The sequence below is a fragment of the Rhodofomes roseus genome, assembly GCF_022264815.1.
Source record: "Rhodofomes roseus strain CIRM-BRFM 1785 chromosome Unknown C8Q71scaffold_34, whole genome shotgun sequence".
Taxonomy (NCBI): domain Eukaryota; kingdom Fungi; phylum Basidiomycota; class Agaricomycetes; order Polyporales; family Fomitopsidaceae; genus Rhodofomes; species Rhodofomes roseus.
Genome location: NW_025952990.1, coordinates 323,377 through 340,776, shown reverse-complemented (window position 1 = coordinate 340,776; position 17,400 = coordinate 323,377). Strand labels below are relative to the sequence as shown.

Below are 17,400 nucleotides of genomic sequence, written 5' to 3'. Positions count from 1 at the left end.
CAGCGCTCACTAGCTACGTATACACCGGTCATTACACCGGTTAGTGCTGCACTCAGATTTACAATCAACTCGAGATTCCCACGCCTTGTTTCAGTGTTTACCTACTTACCAAGTGTTACAGCGTAACAGTGTGTACTGCTTCGTCCCACCCGTCGGCGACGTTGGCAGGGCAAGTCGATGCTTTCGACGGCCATCCCCACCTCTCATCTCTCAGCCTCTATCTGACGCTGTTTCTGGCTGTGGACGTATCGTTGCCCGGCGCAACCTCGTCCGAATCTGTCCTTTCTTTCGCTCTCGTGATGCCGGTATACAGACCCTTGTCCCGCCTGCTGCCCTACACCGTCGGGGCGATCTTTCTCTGGGGCCTTCTCTATCTCGCCTGGCCTGTCTTCGACCACTTGCCGCCTCTCCCGCCTCCGCCTCATGCACCTCTGCGCCAGCACCCCCACTTCCCGCCGCACGGCTCGTCGCGCAAGTGGGGAGCACGCGCCGATGCCGTTCGCCACGCCTTCTTACATGCGTACACGGGATACCAGGAGCATGCAGGTCAGGGCGACGAGCTCAAGCCTGTCTCGGAGGGCTCCGTGGACAAGTGAGTCGCTAGGCTATACCCCGCGACTTCGCACTCACGCGTCGCTAGCTTCAATGGCTGGAGGCTCACGCTCGTGGACGGCATGGATACCATGTGGATAATGGGCCTCCATAAGGAGTTCTATGATGCACTGACCACAGTCGCAGAGCTGGACTTCCATCTTGACGAGGTGCGTCCTCGGCTCTTCCTCGCTCGCACTGAGCGGAGAGACTCACTTCGTCTCAGGGCTCCTTCGCTCCCTTCTTTGAGACAGTTATTCGTTACCTCGGCGGGCTGCTGTCCGCTTACGCTCTCTCCGGCGAGCCTGTGCTCCTCAACCGCGCGGATGACCTTGGCTCGATGCTGCTCCCCGCCATGAGTACCGACTCGGGCCTCCCGATGTACGCTGTTAATACCAAGACGTAAGTCATTGTATTCTCTTTTCACCGGAGACAACTCGCGCGAGTCGGGGGCCATGAAACTCCCTCTTCTCCATTCCTCGCGGTGTAAGAACCTACCGCATGTCTCAACTCAGCAAGCTCCATCGATGAACACTTTGATCGTGGAATATGGAGACCCTATCGGGGTATATAGTTAATGGCCGTGATCTGCGTTGGGAGTTGACGGCGTTGTCGTCACTCCCGAGCTTCGAGCATGCGTACTGCTCTACCGCTTGTAGTACACTCAACGGCGAGTGGGCATACGACACTATGTGACATTCTGAGATACATGGAGGTCAAGGCGGGAGAGCTCCTGCATCTAGGATTTGTTCTTTCGATTCCCCGACTTACACGTGTTGTCCCTTGTGTTTCTCTCGATAGGCGTATGCTGAGGTATGTTGTAGCGGTGAGACGAGAGAAGGATGGACGAGGGGCATTGTGCTCTGGGCCGAGGCGCTCAGCTGCCAGCTCGAGTACAAGTATCTCGCTCACATCACGGGGCGACAAGAGTATTTCCAGCGCGTACGCTCACACTTTTTATGATCACTGTCGTATGCTCACTGCGGACAGGTCGAGCACATTATGGACCTCATGCACGATGCAAATGTTACCGACGGGATGTTCCCTACAAAGTGGAACCTCAGCAAGGGCATCCCCACTAACAGTAGGAATCATATGTTATCGGCTTCGAGACGCAGCTAACTGTAAGGTGACAGCCCAGTTCTCTGTCGGCGCGTTCGCAGACAGCGCACACGAGTATCTACTCAAGCAATGGTTGCTCACGTCCAAGTCCGAGCCACAGGCGCTTGATCTCTGTCAGTGAATCGCAGCCTCAGCCTTGAGCCCACGCTTACGGCACGGCTCCTCTAGACTTGCGCGCCTCCACCAGCATCGTCGAGAACCTCCTCTACCTCACGCCCAACCGGCGGTTGCTCTACGTCACCGACGTGACGAACTCGCACCCCTCGTACACCTTCGAGCACCTCTCGTGCTTCCTCCCCGGCCTCCTCGCGCTCGGCGCGCACACGCTCGGGGCCGCCCTCGACCCGCGCGTGCGCGACATCCACGCCTGGGCCGCGCAGGGGCTCGCGTACACCTGCTGGATGACGTACGCGGACCACGAGACGGGGCTGGGGCCCGACGAGATGCGGATGGAGCATGTGCCGCGGAGCGAGGAGAGCCCGTACGGCGGGCTGTGGCTGTACGAGGTGGACAAGTGGGAGGAGGCGGGCAAGCCCGGGGGCGTGCCGCCCGGGCTGCAGGAGGGCCCGCCGATGCCCGCGGGGAAGCGCGACTATCGGGTGCAGAAGGCGGGGTATTTTCTGAGGCCGGAGGTGCGTCGAACGTCGCTTTGTGCTGCGGGGTGGGTGGGCTGATGGGTGTGGGTGAAGACTGTGGAGAGCTTCTACTTGATGTGGAGGACGACGGGGGACGAGGTGTGGCGCGAGCGGGGCTGGGCGGTGTTCCAGGCGATCGAGCGGGAGGCGAAGACGAAGAGCGGGTATGCGAGCCTGCAGAGCGTCGAGAAGTCGCCCGCGCCGAAGAAGGATGAGATGCCCAGGTGCGTGGACACCCTTCTCTTGCACGTCTTGTGGCTGACCTCTCCGGACGTCGCGCAGTTTCTTCTTGGCAGAAACGTACGTAATCGTGTCACCAGCGCACTTGCGATGAAGCTAACGACTCTGTATCCGCAGATTGAAGTACCTATACCTGTTGTTCACGGACGAGGAACTTATACCACTAGATCAGTGGGTCTTCAATACTGAGGCCCACCCTCTGCCTGTCTTCCAATGGACAGAGTGGGAGAAGAAGGCGTACGGAATTATATAACGTATATGTATCATTATCTATGGACAGGTCGGAAGCTTTCGCGTTGCTCAGCACAGACTCGGACAGAGCGCTGCATTCGCTGTGCCGAACCTTCAAGGCTGTTTAACCTACACGCGACAAGAAGCCTTCCATCTTTCCTTGTCCATTGCTTTCCGTGTTATGCATGGCTCACTTTTCCTAGGTGACAGACTCGGAACGTATCCCCGGGATTAGATAGACGGTTGCACTCCATAACAAATTCGCCAAGACCCGCCTCGGAGGGCTGGAAGCTCAATCTGGTAGTACGTCAATACAGTGACCCTGCAATCCGGTGGGTCCCCGCACGAGAAGTCAGTTACACTGGGGTACGTTTTGTCACAGCGGCTAGACTGTGGTCTGGGTAGTGGCTAATTCCTGGGACGCTGGTAGGAAGGCAACAAGGCGTGCGGGGCCTATGGGCAACTGTGACTGCTCGAACGGTTGGCGTATTGTGATACGTTGTGAACGTGAACACCTCGAACAGAACAAACAGCTATTCTCCGACATAATGCCAAGCCAAGGCGTTGAGGTGTATCACCATCGTTTGGATCCACGCACTGGCTGCTAGCAGAGGAGCGAGGTGAGTAGTTCACCGTGTCTGTGTATTTCAGATGAAGAGAACAGTAGGCGAACTGCAGACTCACTGTTGCGATGCGGAACCGATGAGTACATGGTCCTAGGGAGGCTGCTATATAACAAAACATTCGAAGTGTGTCTCAAGACTCCTGGGTCATCAAGACGCGCGTAGTGCGGACAAGCTCAGCTGCCAGATATAAAGCGCATTTTTGGGGCGTACTCTCCTCAGACCAGTGCTCAAATCCCTTCAAAGTCTAACAGAGGCGCAGGACGGTGAACATACATCCTCTCCTCGTGCGAATAATCGCGCTAACATGAAGGCACACAGCCCTTTCTTCGACGCCGTCTCCCTCCTCATTCCGCCTCGCCCACCGCACCACAATCAGTATATTCCGTCACTATACCGCTGCGTTCTGCCAATCTCGCAGCCTTTGTTCTACCCGTCCTTCTAGCCGTCCTCAACTCGCTTCGCACCAATGCGGCCCCATTCCCGGAGCATACGGAGCGTGAAGACATTTAAGTTGGCAATCAGATGGTCCGTGAATATGACGGCTCCAGGATTCAGATATTCGGGCGAAGCACAAATGACGGAGATGAGGCTACCGAGTCAGCGTCACAGGCGGTACATCGCGAACGTCGCGTAGATCGCGATGTATGGGCGCGGGATCTCTTGCACGATATCGTTGTTCGTTCCATGGTCGAGTCCCAGGAGTACGATGTAGGCGAAGTGAATTAGAAATAGCGACCATGGAACTATGACGGTCCGTATCATGGCCATTGGCACCGGACTAGTACTGCTAGATCTTCACCAAGTGTACCCTCAGTACAACCGTGGGTGACAGACCCTGTTAATGATACATTACACGACAACCCAAATTCAACACGAAGGTGAGACAGGCATCCTAAATTCACTCTGAAGCTCATGATGCAGGCGACATGCACCGATCGGCAGACAAGCTGAAGTCGTTACCCCACCACTCCGGGAAGAGGACTGTGCGACCTGCCGCGCCAAAGATGGCAAAGTTGAGGATGAACACGATGACCTGGGTGCCGCCGTCGAGGGCCGCTGCGACGATGTAGTTGTACTTCGTAAACCAGCGCGGGTAGCGCGTGCGCACCCACCACTGGGAGAAGATACCCAGCGCCATCGCCGTATTAACCTGCGTGTTCACGCCAACAGAGAGATAGCACGAGTACTGTAGGATAATCGACGTGTTCAGGTTCTGGAAACCAGCCTTGGGCCATATGCGATACTGCGAATATATTGTCAGCCATTTGCTCAATCCGGGGACATGAGTGCGTACGCAGATGTAGAACGGCAGTGGAAGGAACAACCCGACCGCCAGCGAGATGGGGACCATCTTGTACGTCGAATGCGCGCCAAACATCTGCGGGCCGAGCGCACCCCATGCAATCGCGTTAGAGTTGTAGCTCTGGGCGTTCTGACCGGACCACAGACGTGTTCCGGCGATCGATAGGAGCGCGTCGCGCTGCGAGTCGATGACGGACAACATCATGACGTAGTTGAGGACCGCACCGACGACCGTACCGGCCATCTGCATGCAGAACGTAACGCGCGGCGCAAGCTTGCAGTATTGGCCTAGCTTGAGGTCCTGCAAGAACGCGATTCCCTGCTGCAGAGGGTGCGCGCCGTACAGTGCGCCATACATGTTCGCGACGGGCCGTCCGGGTACCATGTACGCTAGCATACATTACATGTTAGCAAATGCCGACACCGCCTTGAAAGTAGCTCACCGGTGATCATCTGGAAGAAGCCGTTGCCGGAGTTGGAAAACTCGGTGAACCCAATGGTGGCGGCGAGGGTGGAGTACAAGGCGCAGAAGACGAACCCGATCAAGAGGAGGATTGTCACCGCCCACCACGGTAGGCCCGAATCTCCAGTGTAGTTGGTCGCCTGTGCGATCCCATACGCAGCGACAAGGATGGCGAAGTACCACCAGCGCGGGATCTGCTTGTACGCCTTCATCTTCTCCCAGTGGGGGTCGTGTACGAGGTGCTTATCCTTGTGCCACGGATTGAGCGAGAGGACGAACGGCTTGAGATCGTTGCGGTGGTAGAGTGCAATGTGCGTGACGATCGCACCGAGCGAGAGGTTCGACGTGATCAGGTAGAGCGCGTTCGTCGCAGAGAAGTACGCGGGCCCGAGCTCTTCGTATTTCGTGGCGTTGAATCTGCCGTCGCTCAGCAGCGCAGTCTGGTTGTACACGGAGCCGTTCTCCGAGAAGATGTCCTGGCTCATGTACGGGAAGCTGCTGGCCTTCCAGAGGTTTCCGTAGTACACGGCAGACATGAGAATGTACGTGAGGCAGATACCGATGTCCTGGTTGACCTGCAGCCAGAGCGGTGCCCAGAGGCAGCTGGATCCAATCAGGTTCCAATCGAGGCAGACCGCAAGAAGGCCCATGCCCTCGTTGTTGGACGCGCCGCCAAAGATGTTTCGCATCACGGACGAGTGGTTATCCGCCAAACAGAATATCGAAACGCCAGTGAGGAGGGGGAAGATCCCTGTGGCATGGCTGTTAGCATCAGGACCTGCAGGGGACGGATCGACGGCGCTGACGTACACTCAGGGATGATCTCCCAGCAGAACATGACAGCAAAAATGGCCCAGAAGAGACGCACACGCTTCGAGGTCATCTGCCTGTCGTAATGGAGTGCTTGGAACAGGTTGGAAGTGTAGACTGGAGCGCATATATCTTCAGCTACCGTATGAGGGCGGGGCAGACCAGTTTGGACGTACTGGTGGCAGGCCAGAAACATCTTGTCGGGCGCACAAGTGTATCTGCTAGCAAACCGGCATATCCATACCCAATTAATTGCGATCCGATTAATGTGAAGATCGCAATGCCGGGGTTCACTTCATTGTTGTAGAACACTGGAGAGGGAGAGAAACCGGTGTCAGTGAACGTTGCTCGATGCGATAAGACTGACAAAGGTGCGCGACATACAGTTCTGCACGGAGATGACCTGAATTGCAACTGCAGAGTGGGAAGCTGTGGAAGACATAATGATGATGGCCGTGTGCTCCTTGACTACAGGGAGCATGTCAGTGGCTTTTCTCTAGCGCGAGTGAAGGCGCACATACTGTTGAAAGGACCAGGGTTGAGCCAGCGCCACCAGCCCTTGGTAGGGATGATCATGTGCATTCCATTACCGAACCAATACGACAGGATGAGCAAGAGTAGCGTCGAGACACTGAGCGTCTGGGGCTTGAAGTAGTAGATCTGCGCTAACACTCTGTAGAGACATCAGAGACCAGTCTGGGTATGGCGTCAAGCGGGCGGTGATACGTACGCGCCGAACGCCGAGAAGCCAAGGCCTAAGAAGACGGTACGGAAGGTGACCGCTTGAAGCTCGGGGTCGTCCCTCGCGGACAAGACCTAGCAGGCAGTACGTGAGCTAGGTGTGCGCGTGAGGCGAGTGGGCCACACTACCTTCACCGCCACTTCGTAGGCCTCCTCGACACGGTACTCAGCTTCGGTGGCCTCGTCGTTGGCGATGCGGTCCTCCATCTCCTCGACCTCCTTGACGAGCTGCGCATCGACGACATCGTCTTCGAGCTTCTTCTCGACGGAAGAGCTGTCGGAGAGATGCTTCTCGTCCTCGTACGCAGGTACTAGGTGGGACACCGGCTCAGCCATGGTTGAGATGCTGGTAGCGGCGAACTCGGCCTGGTACGTGACCGTCGACTTGCAGAGGGAAGGCACTCCTCGCTGGGAACTAGGCTTGGCCGGGCCGCCTGGATTTTATACGAGATGGGGCTGCAGGGTCAATCCAGGTCATACGAAGAGATAGGTGGATTGGGGCGCGTGATGGGCCCGCCCCACGAGATAACAAGAGTGCGACGTCCAGGCGACGTCCCACTGGGGCCGTCTCTTGGCGCATGTATCCATCAAAGGCTGTTAGGCCCTGGTTAGGCCTCCGCAATATTCCAAGCAGCATTTTGAGGCTAGACACGTACTCACCTCCGAGTTCGCGGCGTACATGATGCCAATTGCGGGGAGCGCACATGACCGTCGCCCGAGGGATGGAATGGGACCGCGGCCTGCAGCAGTAGACTCATGCAAACACCAAGGACGTTCCATGATTGGCTACCAATGAGCTACAGAGTATACCAGCCGCCGGATGATCGCCCTGTCACGGATCGATCGAGACGTGGCCCGGAGGCGCAACCCAAGTGCAACCCATCACGGTCGCCATGTGGTTCGTATGCATGTCCTTGGCGAATCCCCAACCGTACCTTACCGGCCTCGAGTCCCATTTGCACGAGAAGTAACGCCAAGGCAAGCCTCTTCCATTCATTCCCAGTTCATTCCGGCCTTGCGCCCCCATGCGCGTAGTCGATGTCATGTCAGATTCAGGTCGAGCCAAGGTCGAGCTGTGATTGACCTCATTGTCTTCCGGAAGACACACCTGCATATTCGTCGGAATTGCAGTGAATGACTTTGCAGATATCGAATGCGCGAATTCAATGACTTCCGTCGATCATTCCGTCGCGACTTCAATTCCGACCCGCTTGCAGGCAGCGTACTAGCCACAAAAGTCCGCACGGCGACCACGAACGCAATGAGTTTAATTGCTCTCTCATAGACGGCGAGGAGATGTGGATTTCGTGCCGATACGTTACTGCTGCAGCTGCCAGACAGCGCCGCAAGTACAAGATAGGCTGCGACACGCACCAGCTTCATGTTGTAAACCCAAGTCCGCGGTCTAGAGCGGCCATTTATTATGAAAGCCTCCGCGAGTAATGGGTTGATACTAGGCTGATAATTGTGCTGGTATGCTCGGAGTCGAGGCCACTATCTCTCTGACGGGCATAGTTGAATCTCCACGGTTCAGCTCCGAGCCGATAACCACTGCGTATCAGACCGCGCTCCCATATGTATTGACTGGCCAGGCCTGCCAAGGGATCGTACTTATCTGCAGACGGCATCCGTAAGCTACGGACGACACTAGGAACTCACTTAGTTGCAATCTCAAGCTGTAACGTCACCTCGCAATGAGCGTCGGTACCGGTGCATCATGTAGCCTAAGCATGTGGGCAGGCACCAATCGCTCCCTGGTGTTCCTATACTTATCGGCTTGCTTGTATCTATGTACATAGAAGACGCGTCAGGAGGAGGATCTCCCGTTCAAGGAGGTCGGATGTGCGCGAGACCTCACCTTACTCAATCCGCGCCCAACGCTTTTAGCACAGAAGGCATACTGCATGACTGGTCAAGTCCAAATGTACGTGTCTGCAACTTGGACTTCGTTCGGTCGCCTGTGCCCATGAAAACATTTCGATTTTCCAAGCCCCAGAGTGCGTCAGTCAATGTTCATGCAATTGCAGCCAGCGAGCGCAGAGTTGGTGGACGTCGAAGGAAAGCTGACCCTGAGTATGCGATGCATAGCTGGGCGTACTACCGCCGCGTGCGGAGGATGTCCGTTCGTATGTCCGAGTTCCGTCAACCGTGGGAATTCGTGACGTATGCGGCGTTGAACGCTGCGAGCCGCCCAAGCCTGTGTTCTCCTCCTACTTCAGTAGTATAGTACTGACCCCCCTCCTCCTCCTCCTCCGTAGTATAGTACTCAGTACTAGCAGTACTCAGTCTCAATGTCTGTCACAGCCCAGCAATGTAATTGCGAGTCTCACCGAGTCCCACCCTGTCTTACTCTGACCGAGCTACTCTGTTCACCCGAACGTGTATCGCCCTGTACGTACAGTGCTCCTGTCTCTGAGGACTGAACGTTCTCATCATGCAGTCAACGCCGGCCTCGTGTTGAGAGTCTGACTTTATCGCATCTTCCGAGTTTCCAGACATATCCAACTGATCTCAGTCTGGCCGTCTCGTCGATGATGAGCATAGTGAAGTGCACTGGATACCTTGGAGATTGGGATGAAGCGCGCTGTTACAAAGTCTGTATAGACGGTGAGTCCCATTCACTGTGTTCTCCGTTTGGTGTCAATTGCGGAACGACCTTGTATTGACACTAATCGTCGCATTCATGTTTAAGTCTGGCCTTCAGGCTTTCAGCCTTCAATATCCAACTGAGTTCACCGGATTCGGTCTCTTGCCGGTTCAGAACAGCCTGCCTAATACCCTTGATCGCATTGGAAGGTCCGCAGAGGGCGTACCGTCTTGATACAGTCGGTCTCAGACGCGAAAGGTAAGACATGTCTCGTTACGTGTCACTGTCCTTAGAAGACCGCCCCCCCTGTCCGTCCAAGAGGTCTTCTTTAGGGTCTGCCTAGGGGAGACTATGTCACTGTCAGTGTGCGCCTTCATCCTCGCCGGCTATGAAATGTCTCGTTCACTATGCCTGCAGATCGAGCGCCTGCATTCCCCAGGAATAGTATAAGTACCGGCTCTGCAGACCACCATCCTTCAGCTCAGCCTCACCCTCCTATTCGGACTTCGAAGCTCACCCATAGGCGCAGGACGGTAAGCAGTCACGTTTCCTCTATAGTTTGCATCAGTCTTACAGAACGCGATTGCGGCAGCCCCTTGTAACGAACTCACGACCAATATCCAAACCGTCGCTTCTTCCAACTTTTCACCGCACGTTATCTCAACATCAAGCGCTACGCCATCGTCGCTCCCTTCGCTGTCGTGGCAGTCTGCTCGCTCCCCGCCCTTGCGTGCGTATCACTCTTACCGTTGCCTCGCATGCACTAGAGTACTCATATGTCCTCGCCAGTGCTCCCACTCCCTCAGCATTCGTGTACCGCCGAGGCCCGGGCGGCCAGGCGGGCGCAAAACCTCCGCCTAGTAGCACGGCTGGACAATCCAGTGACCTTTTGGACTCCTCCATGGGCGAAGATACCATGGGTGAAGATCTTATGGATCTTGGTGCCGGAGCTACTCCAGGCCAGGGATTCCCCAGTAGCCCGAAGCCCACGCCTTCCGGCGCTGGTGGTGGCCTTTTGATGCGGCGGAGGAGTGACGACCTCTGGGTACGGAAACTCATCGATGAGCTCGTTGCCCGTGCATCCACGGGATCCGTAGCTGGAGCTTCCGCTGTACCTCCCAGCAGCAGCAGTAAGCCTCTCGCCGCCGATGACGACAATAAGAGATTGCCGGAGGAGGATGAGCTGGGCATGGAGCCCTCGGGCTCCTCTGCATTTGGTGCACCACGATGCGCCGGAGGAACGATGTCCTCTGGCTACGGGATCTTGCCGTTACACTCGTTGCACGCTCAAAGGGAAGATCTGGCGGCAGCCACCCTGCGAAGGCTGTTTCCAGCGGCAAAGGGGCTAGCCCACCTGCCGCTGGCGCGGGTCTTTCACCTCAGGCCCCGTCGGGGGCATGGCAGGCACTGGTGGATCCGACTGAGACATCTTCGACACCACTGGCACCGATGACACCGACGACCTCGGGTTCGGTGACGAATCGCTCGCAAGCGACTCGATGGATTCTGCAGGCTCCTTCCCTCCCACTCCCGCTGGGGCCGCCAGTCCCGCGGGCGGCCAGTCATCCAGCGGCCAGTCATCCAAGGCCAAGTCACTCAAGGGTGCCAGCCTTCGGCGCCGCGAGGCTTGCAACCTCTTGGCCCGGACGCTGGCCGACGAGCTGTTTGCCCGTGCCGCCGGCCAAGATACCCCTGCATCCGTGTCAGCCCCGACTTCGGGTGACGCGTACGCCTCCGAAACTGTACCGACGCCTACCCCTGCGTCGCCCGCGGGTGGCTCTGTTCCTCCTGTTCGCCGCGGGGACTACAACTACTACTGGGCGCGGATGATGGGAGATGCGCTTGACTGAGTGTGTTGATATATGTATGTATTATTCCCGAATTGCGAACTCCAGAGATTGTACCAATATAGTTGTTTGACATCATCAGGGAGGACGGTGTGCGGATGATTGTGTGCTCGCGTATGATTGGTAAGCCAGATATCTCACTCAGGATGAATAGCAGACTCAATATGTCAGGGCTGCGCGAGGGCGAAATCATTCAACATCGTGGTCGATCTATTCCTATGGAACACAACTACCCGTTGCCGTCTTTGAACGCAATTGACAGAGCCCTTGGATCAGCGATGGCGGTAACCTAATCAATGCGCCTCTCCATAGTATTCCTTGGCAAAATCCGCAAATCGCCTGGGCACTATGTCGGGATAGAGCTCCCGTACGTCGAGCGCGCCCAGCTTCTTTGCGTTCGCAAGTGAGTTGTTGCCGAGGAAGTGGATGCTGATCATGTACTCTGAGAACGTCCAGATAGTGTGCGTGAGGGTGTCTTTTGTGATCGCATACTTCGCCTCGTGTTCTGCGGCACGCTGTACCAGCGCCGCTCTGTCGAGCTGCAGCAGACAGAGTGCGTCAGATGGGATGGACGCAGAAGCGACGACACACGATAGGGAAAAGAAGGGCGTACCACAATACGCGCTGCCCGGAGCGCAGCAGCCTCCCCACTTGCGGCTTCCGCGACCTCGCGTGACTCCCTGAGGGTCAACTCGTCGTCCCAGATGACAACATATCGGTTGGCCGTCCGCGCGTCGCCAATGATCCTCACGACATACGCTCCAACATGGTCGATGTCTGTAAGCAGCATCGGTTTGTCGTCTTCGACGTAGTACTCGTCGGCGAGGCGTCCGAGCCTCGACGGCTTGGTAGACGAGTTGGGCACTGTGAGCAGCATCCACCACCCGATGTCGATGAAGGTGTAGGTGGAGATGCCGTGGGATGCGGCGCAAAGGTCCCTGACGTACTCCCTGACATCAAGTTTCTGAAGAGGAGATGGGATTCGCGATCAGCCCAGCTATCCTTTGGAAGAAGATCTCAGGCAACGAAGTAACGCACGAGATCCTGCAATGCCCTGACACCCTTCGCATCGGGCGTCCCGAAGTCGCTGGGGATGATCCTCTTCACCCCCGCGTCCACGGCCGCCTTGAGGATCGGTTTCTGCTCCATGACCACGTCTGCAGCCACCGTGCTCAAGAGCACGGCAACGCCCTCGACGTATTCTGCCAACTTGGCGGGCGGGTCGGAAGCATAGTCCCCGACGCGGATCTCGACGCCCTGCGATCGAAGTGCCTCTACTTCTGGTTTGGACACCGACGTTGACCGGGTCAGCGCAGCAACTCTCTGGAGAGGGTTAGCACCATCGCGAGGCTTCATACCGACGACTCACGTATTGTCCTGACTCCAGAAGAGCTTCGATGATCTTGCAGCCGGTACGCCCAGTGGCACCGAGGATGAGCACCAGAGGCTTCTTCTCGATCATATGTGGCTAGCGTTAGGATGTGCGGGATCGGGAGGTTGATTTTCCTATGGATGGTATTGACCCGTAGCTCGATAGCATCATGATGGTGTTTGCCGCTGCGAAGTTAATTATATACTGTACCATCTCGAAGAAGCCTTTACTCAGCAAGTGAGCGCTACTATCGCTGTCAAGAGGTCGTTTGGCGCGTGCCCTCGTCGCCGGCCCCTCTCTTCCAATCCCTCTCACCATACTCAGCCCCAAGAGTTTGTTGATGTCCGAGCTTCCCAGACGGCGCCAGGCAGCCTCGCGATAACTTCATGGCCATTATGATACTGTACAATCATACACTGCTGTCCAGCGCCCAGATTCCGCAAGCGTCATACAGCGTGTGAGCTCAAGACGAGCGAACGCCTCAATGCGTCGCCCCATAGAATTCCTTAGCAAAATCCGCAAACCCCGTCGGCACGATATCGGGATAGAGCTCCTGTGCGTCGAGTGCGCCCAGCTTCTTCGCGTTCGCCAGCGTGTTCTCGCCGAGGAAGTGGATGCTGATCATGTATTCAGAGAACGCCCACGTAGCGTGAGACCAGTAGTCTCTGTCAGTCGTATACTTCGCCTTGTTCTCGGCCGCACGCTGAATTAGCGCGGCTCTGTCGAGCTATAATTGATGGCGTGTCAGACACGAGGAAGAGAAAAGAATGATAGTCTAGAACGGCATACCACGACACGCTTCGCCCGGATGGCCTCTGCCTCTCCGCTTGCGGCCTCTGCTATCTCCCGGTACTCTCGAAGGGTCAACTCGTCTTCCCAGATGATGACATACTGGTTCGCCGTCCGTTCGTCGCCGATGATCCTCGCGACGTACGGTCCAATGTGGTTGACGTCCGTAAGGAGCACCGGTTTGTCGTCTTCGGTGAAGTAGTCGTCACTGAGCGGGCCGAGCGGTGCTGGCTTGGTGGATGAGCTAGGCACAGCAAGCTGCATCCACCACCCGATGTCTAGGAAGGTGTAGCTGGAGACGCCATTGGATGCGGCGCAGATGTCCTTGAGGTAGTCTCTGACATCGAGTTTCTGAAGGCGCAACACTTTAGGTCAGCATACCCATCATGAAGACGCAGCTGAGGGTATCAAAGAACGCACCTCATCGTGCAGAGCTCTGACGCCCCTTGCACCGGGAGTGCCAACGTCGCAAGGGATGAGCCTCTTCACGCCTGCATCCACTGCCGCCTTCAGGATAGGCTTCTGCGCATCGAGCACATCGGCGGATGCAACGCTCAGCAGCACTTCAACGCCCTTGACGTATTCTGCCAACTTCGCCGGCGGGTCGACTGCAAAATCGCCGATGCGGATCTCCACGCCTTGCGATCGAAGCGCGTCTACCTCTGGTTTGGACGCCGAGGCTAAGCGCGTCAGCACGGCAACATTCTGAATCGTCAGAGCGAGTTGGAATCGCAAGGCAGGCATGAGATACCAAGCACTGGAGACGCACCCATCGACCTGACTCCAGGAGGCCTTTGACGACAGGGCGCCCGGTACGCCCAGTGGCGCCAAGGACGAGCACAAGGGGTTTGTTCGCACTCATGAAGGTTCGATCTTGCTATGTGGTGATGAAGGAAAGGTTGGCTTGCCTATGTGCAGGATCATATTCGTGGCTTTATACTGGAACCCTCCGCTCTCAACCGCTGCCAATATGTGCACGATTCCCGGTAACTTCGGGGGAACAATTATTCGGCATATGCTGAGTAATCGAAGTATGACGAAGGTGCTGGGCGCGATTCAGTTCCAGTCGCGTGTAGTAGACACACGTACACTGCGGCTAAATGGACCCGTCTCCTCCTCCTCTTCCTCCTCCTCCTCCTCCTCCAGGACCAACATGGACTCGAATGTGGGCAATCGGGAGAGCCAGAGACATCGAGTCGAAGGGGATCATGAAACCGCGGTGATAGGCCGCCCGTAGCATTTGCGTAGCATGAAGCCTCCAAAGGCTCTGCGCACCGGCATCTAGATTTGGTTCCGACGAATCAGATCTGCATAACTTATTGGTAAATGTCCCGCGATCTGGCGAATTTTTCAGGTCGGATCTTCAGATCTTCAGACCTCGAGGCCTCCTTCCAATCGGTTCCGTCTTGCAGCGTTCTGGTCGCGTCACACTGCAGGTGCGGTGTAGTGGATACTCGACTCCTCCAAACCAAGTACATACTGCGACACTGGGTTGCACTGAACATACTGTGATCATAACTCCTGATGAGAATCGACAACGTTCAATGTCGGAGTTTGTTGCGTTGTACTGTTTGCCACGCATGCTGCACAGCAGACGCGCACGCAGAGCATATTGCCATCGCGGACGTATGGATGACGACGAATGGCATAACCTCGAGTGACTTGTGCTCAAACATGGAGCGATATTGTTCTCGGCCTACTCGACTACTGCAAACACAGGCCCGGGATTCGCGAAGCGCTGAGTAAACTGCCAGAGCATCCCGATCCGGAGTTACCCAACCTGTGGCCAGTTACATCGCGCCTGTTGATTCACGAAGTCGAGGGCTACAGTGTTCATTGAAGGGCAATTCCGCCAACCAGCAACTTCCGGTATATCTGTCGGAACCATTTGTCAGCACAGTTTTTGATAGTGCACTATCAGCTGAGGCCGGCCGTCACATACCAGTACTCCTCTCCTCCCCTCTGCCCCGATTCTCGCACGATGCGTAGCAAAGGAGTTTCACCAACGAAAAATTTAGATGCTGCGCTTGAATACGATTCGCGAATCAAATGATGTATGCCCCCTAGCGAGTTCACATGTCATGAGCATTGTACACAGGTACGGAGCTATCTGACGAGTGTACCATTCATCATGTCGCTGCGTCTTCGAAGACGGTGACATTTAGGATTCCTCGCTTGTGCGCGCTCGCAAGGAAAGCGGTCACAGTCGTCATAGCCAGCCGCTCCGCATCCGACATGCCGCGCTTGGCATTGCTGATCGTTAAGTTTGCGGCCTTCAATGCCGGTAACCGTGATAAGTCGTAGTCGGGCTGGGCGGCGACGAATGTGGACGTCCTGCGCACGCTGTAAACGATAGACAACGTCTTGAGTGCGGGCATGTCGATTGTGCCAAGGATATGCCTGATGATCGCTTGGGTGCTGCCGTAGTCAACTTGGGGGAAACGAATGTTGAGCGTCTCGACATATTGACTGGAGAACGGCAGAAGATTTCGTAGTGCTGGGGGATACTGGTCAATGTCGGTCATAGCAGGGACAGCTGAACTAAGATGTCACCTCGGTCTATGCGCTTTTCAGAGAGGTGGAAACCGATGTCGAGGCCTTTTACATGGACAGCTTCGTCTCCTACGAACGTCGCTAAGGCCCGTTGCTCGTATGGGGAGCTACAGCTCGTTTCCAGAGTGTCGAGGATTATCGGCGCAGAGGGTTCAGTCGGCGTCATCCAGTCGAGCACAGTAGCCATGTGCGTTTCCGATATTTCCGGAGGAGCCGGAGCGATGTTGATGCCGTTATTGGGCGATGCGCGAACGACCATCGACAAGAAGTTCAGCTCGTAGTACAGGACGCCTAACAGCGTGAGCTCGCGAAGTCCCTGGCAGGCCGTCAGGTACGTATGTAGGACAGGCAGCTCCGGCTGAATGCTGCCTATGTACAACGAGTGCAGCGAAGGGAACAGTGCTGTGAACGGTGGCATGTTGTCGGGAGGAGCCTGGAGGGTGATTCTAGCGAGAACGAGGGAGTTCACGTTGGGGACCATCGGGGCGACCGGTCGAAAATGGGTAAGCACGTCTGTCTGCCTGACGAACCGCGACTCCAAGAACGAGAGCCCGATAGAGAGGACACGGACGTATTTCCCTATGGCAGGGAGACTTTCCATAACCGCGATGACTGCATCCTCGCAATTTGCGCTCGTTACCAAGAGGCCAAGATATCGAAAGAGGTGTTCGTGGGCAATGGGGAGCCACGCACGGCATGTTAGAGAACATGCTTGTAATGAGTGGACATCCATGGGATCTTTGCAAAGGATGTCCTCTGCTGGATGCGGTCCGCTGAACGATGCTAAGATTTGGTGCCATAACTCGAGGGGCAGCGCCGACGGTCCCTGAGGAGGGCTCGTGTCGCGGTCGGAGCCTACGCCTGAACTTGTCGCCATAGGTCGCCCTGGAGTACCTGCGCCAAGTTGCTATGAGATTAAGGCCTGTGATCTGCTATTCGCTTTGTAACACTAAACAGCGTACCTTCTGGAGAGGTTTCGGCCACTTGCGAGGGTTTGCCTTCGTCAACGCTCGATGATAACCATCACCGGTACCTGCTCCTTTTTGGACTTTGTAGGCGCTACTGGAGCGCGTGTCACGTGATTTAGAGACACCACCGAACGGCAACTCGCAGTAGGCCATAGATGCGTGGACATATGCAGCAGTAGAAAATGTGAGAGGATGGTAACCCAAAACTCCTGACGTATATAGGCTTGAACAGTATGGACACCATTAATATCTTTGTGCGCCGGTGGCCATGACGTTCATTGCCTGCCTCCAGAATCTGAACCTAGTCACCGTTGACGTTGAAGGGCGAGCCCATACCAAAAACGCAGACGATGGAAGACACTAACCGCGCTAGGTACCATGCGCGCAGGAAGTGAGCGGAATGGAGCCTTGGGTTCCCGTCTGGGCTGTGGTCAATTATGATGAGCACGAGATACTCAAGTTATGTTCATAAAATACTACTCGTCTCCTGCCTTTCCGCCTCAGCGTGTCGATATTCACCTGA

The 17,400-nt window shown here is 56.1% G+C and overlaps 6 protein-coding genes across 6 annotated transcripts; 2 read left to right on the top strand and 4 right to left on the bottom strand.

The window, feature by feature from the left end:
- Positions 1-4: 4 nt before the first annotated feature.
- C8Q71DRAFT_788369 (glycoside hydrolase) lies at positions 5-2,902 on the top strand. Its single transcript, XM_047925215.1, has 10 exons — positions 5-592; positions 641-761; positions 818-993; positions 1,416-1,533; positions 1,582-1,675; positions 1,728-1,826; positions 1,882-2,345; positions 2,403-2,572; positions 2,631-2,648; positions 2,706-2,902. The coding sequence occupies exons 1-10, from the start codon at positions 300-302 to the stop codon at positions 2,839-2,841; spliced, it is 1,689 nt and encodes a 562-aa protein (XP_047773401.1). The 5' UTR covers positions 5-299; the 3' UTR covers positions 2,842-2,902.
- A 1,315-nt stretch (positions 2,903-4,217) lies between these two features.
- C8Q71DRAFT_387218 (OPT oligopeptide transporter) lies at positions 4,218-7,306 on the bottom strand. Its single transcript, XM_047918238.1, has 9 exons — positions 6,891-7,306; positions 6,751-6,836; positions 6,542-6,693; positions 6,405-6,488; positions 6,197-6,331; positions 6,021-6,137; positions 5,191-5,961; positions 4,740-5,137; positions 4,218-4,688 (listed from the first exon to the last, which is right to left on the bottom strand). The coding sequence occupies exons 1-9, from the start codon at positions 7,095-7,097 to the stop codon at positions 4,356-4,358; spliced, it is 2,283 nt and encodes a 760-aa protein (XP_047773400.1). The 5' UTR covers positions 7,098-7,306; the 3' UTR covers positions 4,218-4,355.
- A 2,943-nt stretch (positions 7,307-10,249) lies between these two features.
- On the top strand, positions 10,250-11,198 carry C8Q71DRAFT_862893 (uncharacterized protein; the record flags this gene model as incomplete). The annotated part of the gene is made up of 2 exons (XM_047928090.1): positions 10,250-10,565; positions 10,774-11,198. 2 exons carry the CDS (start codon positions 10,250-10,252, stop codon positions 11,196-11,198), a joined length of 741 nt encoding a protein of 246 aa, XP_047773399.1.
- A 290-nt stretch (positions 11,199-11,488) lies between these two features.
- C8Q71DRAFT_862892 (uncharacterized protein) lies at positions 11,489-12,657 on the bottom strand (the record flags this gene model as incomplete). Its single annotated transcript, XM_047928089.1, has 4 exons — positions 11,489-11,734; positions 11,809-12,159; positions 12,234-12,518; positions 12,565-12,657. The coding sequence occupies 4 exons, from the start codon at positions 12,655-12,657 to the stop codon at positions 11,489-11,491; spliced, it is 975 nt and encodes a 324-aa protein (XP_047773398.1).
- A 284-nt stretch (positions 12,658-12,941) lies between these two features.
- Positions 12,942-14,592, bottom strand: C8Q71DRAFT_788357 (uncharacterized protein). Its single transcript, XM_047925214.1, has 5 exons — positions 14,539-14,592; positions 14,126-14,390; positions 13,777-14,061; positions 13,357-13,707; positions 12,942-13,294 (listed from the first exon to the last, which is right to left on the bottom strand). The coding sequence occupies exons 2-5, from the start codon at positions 14,216-14,218 to the stop codon at positions 13,049-13,051; spliced, it is 975 nt and encodes a 324-aa protein (XP_047773397.1). The 5' UTR covers positions 14,219-14,390; positions 14,539-14,592; the 3' UTR covers positions 12,942-13,048.
- An 893-nt stretch (positions 14,593-15,485) lies between these two features.
- C8Q71DRAFT_862890 (uncharacterized protein) lies at positions 15,486-17,030 on the bottom strand (the record flags this gene model as incomplete). The annotated part of the gene is made up of 3 exons (XM_047928088.1): positions 15,486-15,853; positions 15,910-16,816; positions 16,872-17,030. 3 exons carry the CDS (start codon positions 17,028-17,030, stop codon positions 15,486-15,488), a joined length of 1,434 nt encoding a protein of 477 aa, XP_047773396.1.
- Between the last annotated feature and the right edge of the window lie 370 nt (positions 17,031-17,400).

Coding starts and splice junctions, on each gene's coding strand:
- C8Q71DRAFT_788369 (XM_047925215.1), top strand. CDS start 300: ATGCCGGTATACAGACCCTTGTCCCGCCTGCTGCCCTACACCGTCGGG. Junction 1,827..1,881: donor GCCACAGGCGCTTGATCTCT/GTCAGTGAATCG, acceptor CGGCTCCTCTAG/ACTTGCGCGCCTCCACCAGC. Junction 2,346..2,402: donor GGTATTTTCTGAGGCCGGAG/GTGCGTCGAACG, acceptor GTGTGGGTGAAG/ACTGTGGAGAGCTTCTACTT.
- C8Q71DRAFT_387218 (XM_047918238.1), bottom strand. CDS start 7,097: ATGGCTGAGCCGGTGTCCCACCTAGTACCTGCGTACGAGGACGAGAAG. Junction 5,962..6,020: donor CTGGGAGATCATCCCTGAGT/GTACGTCAGCGC, acceptor GCCATGCCACAG/GGATCTTCCCCCTCCTCACT. Junction 5,138..5,190: donor CTTCTTCCAGATGATCACCG/GTGAGCTACTTT, acceptor AATGTATGCTAG/CGTACATGGTACCCGGACGG.
- C8Q71DRAFT_788357 (XM_047925214.1), bottom strand. CDS start 14,218: ATGAGTGCGAACAAACCCCTTGTGCTCGTCCTTGGCGCCACTGGGCGT. Junction 14,062..14,125: donor TCCTGGAGTCAGGTCGATGG/GTGCGTCTCCAG, acceptor CTGACGATTCAG/AATGTTGCCGTGCTGACGCG. Junction 13,295..13,356: donor TCCGGGCGAAGCGTGTCGTG/GTATGCCGTTCT, acceptor CATCAATTATAG/CTCGACAGAGCCGCGCTAAT.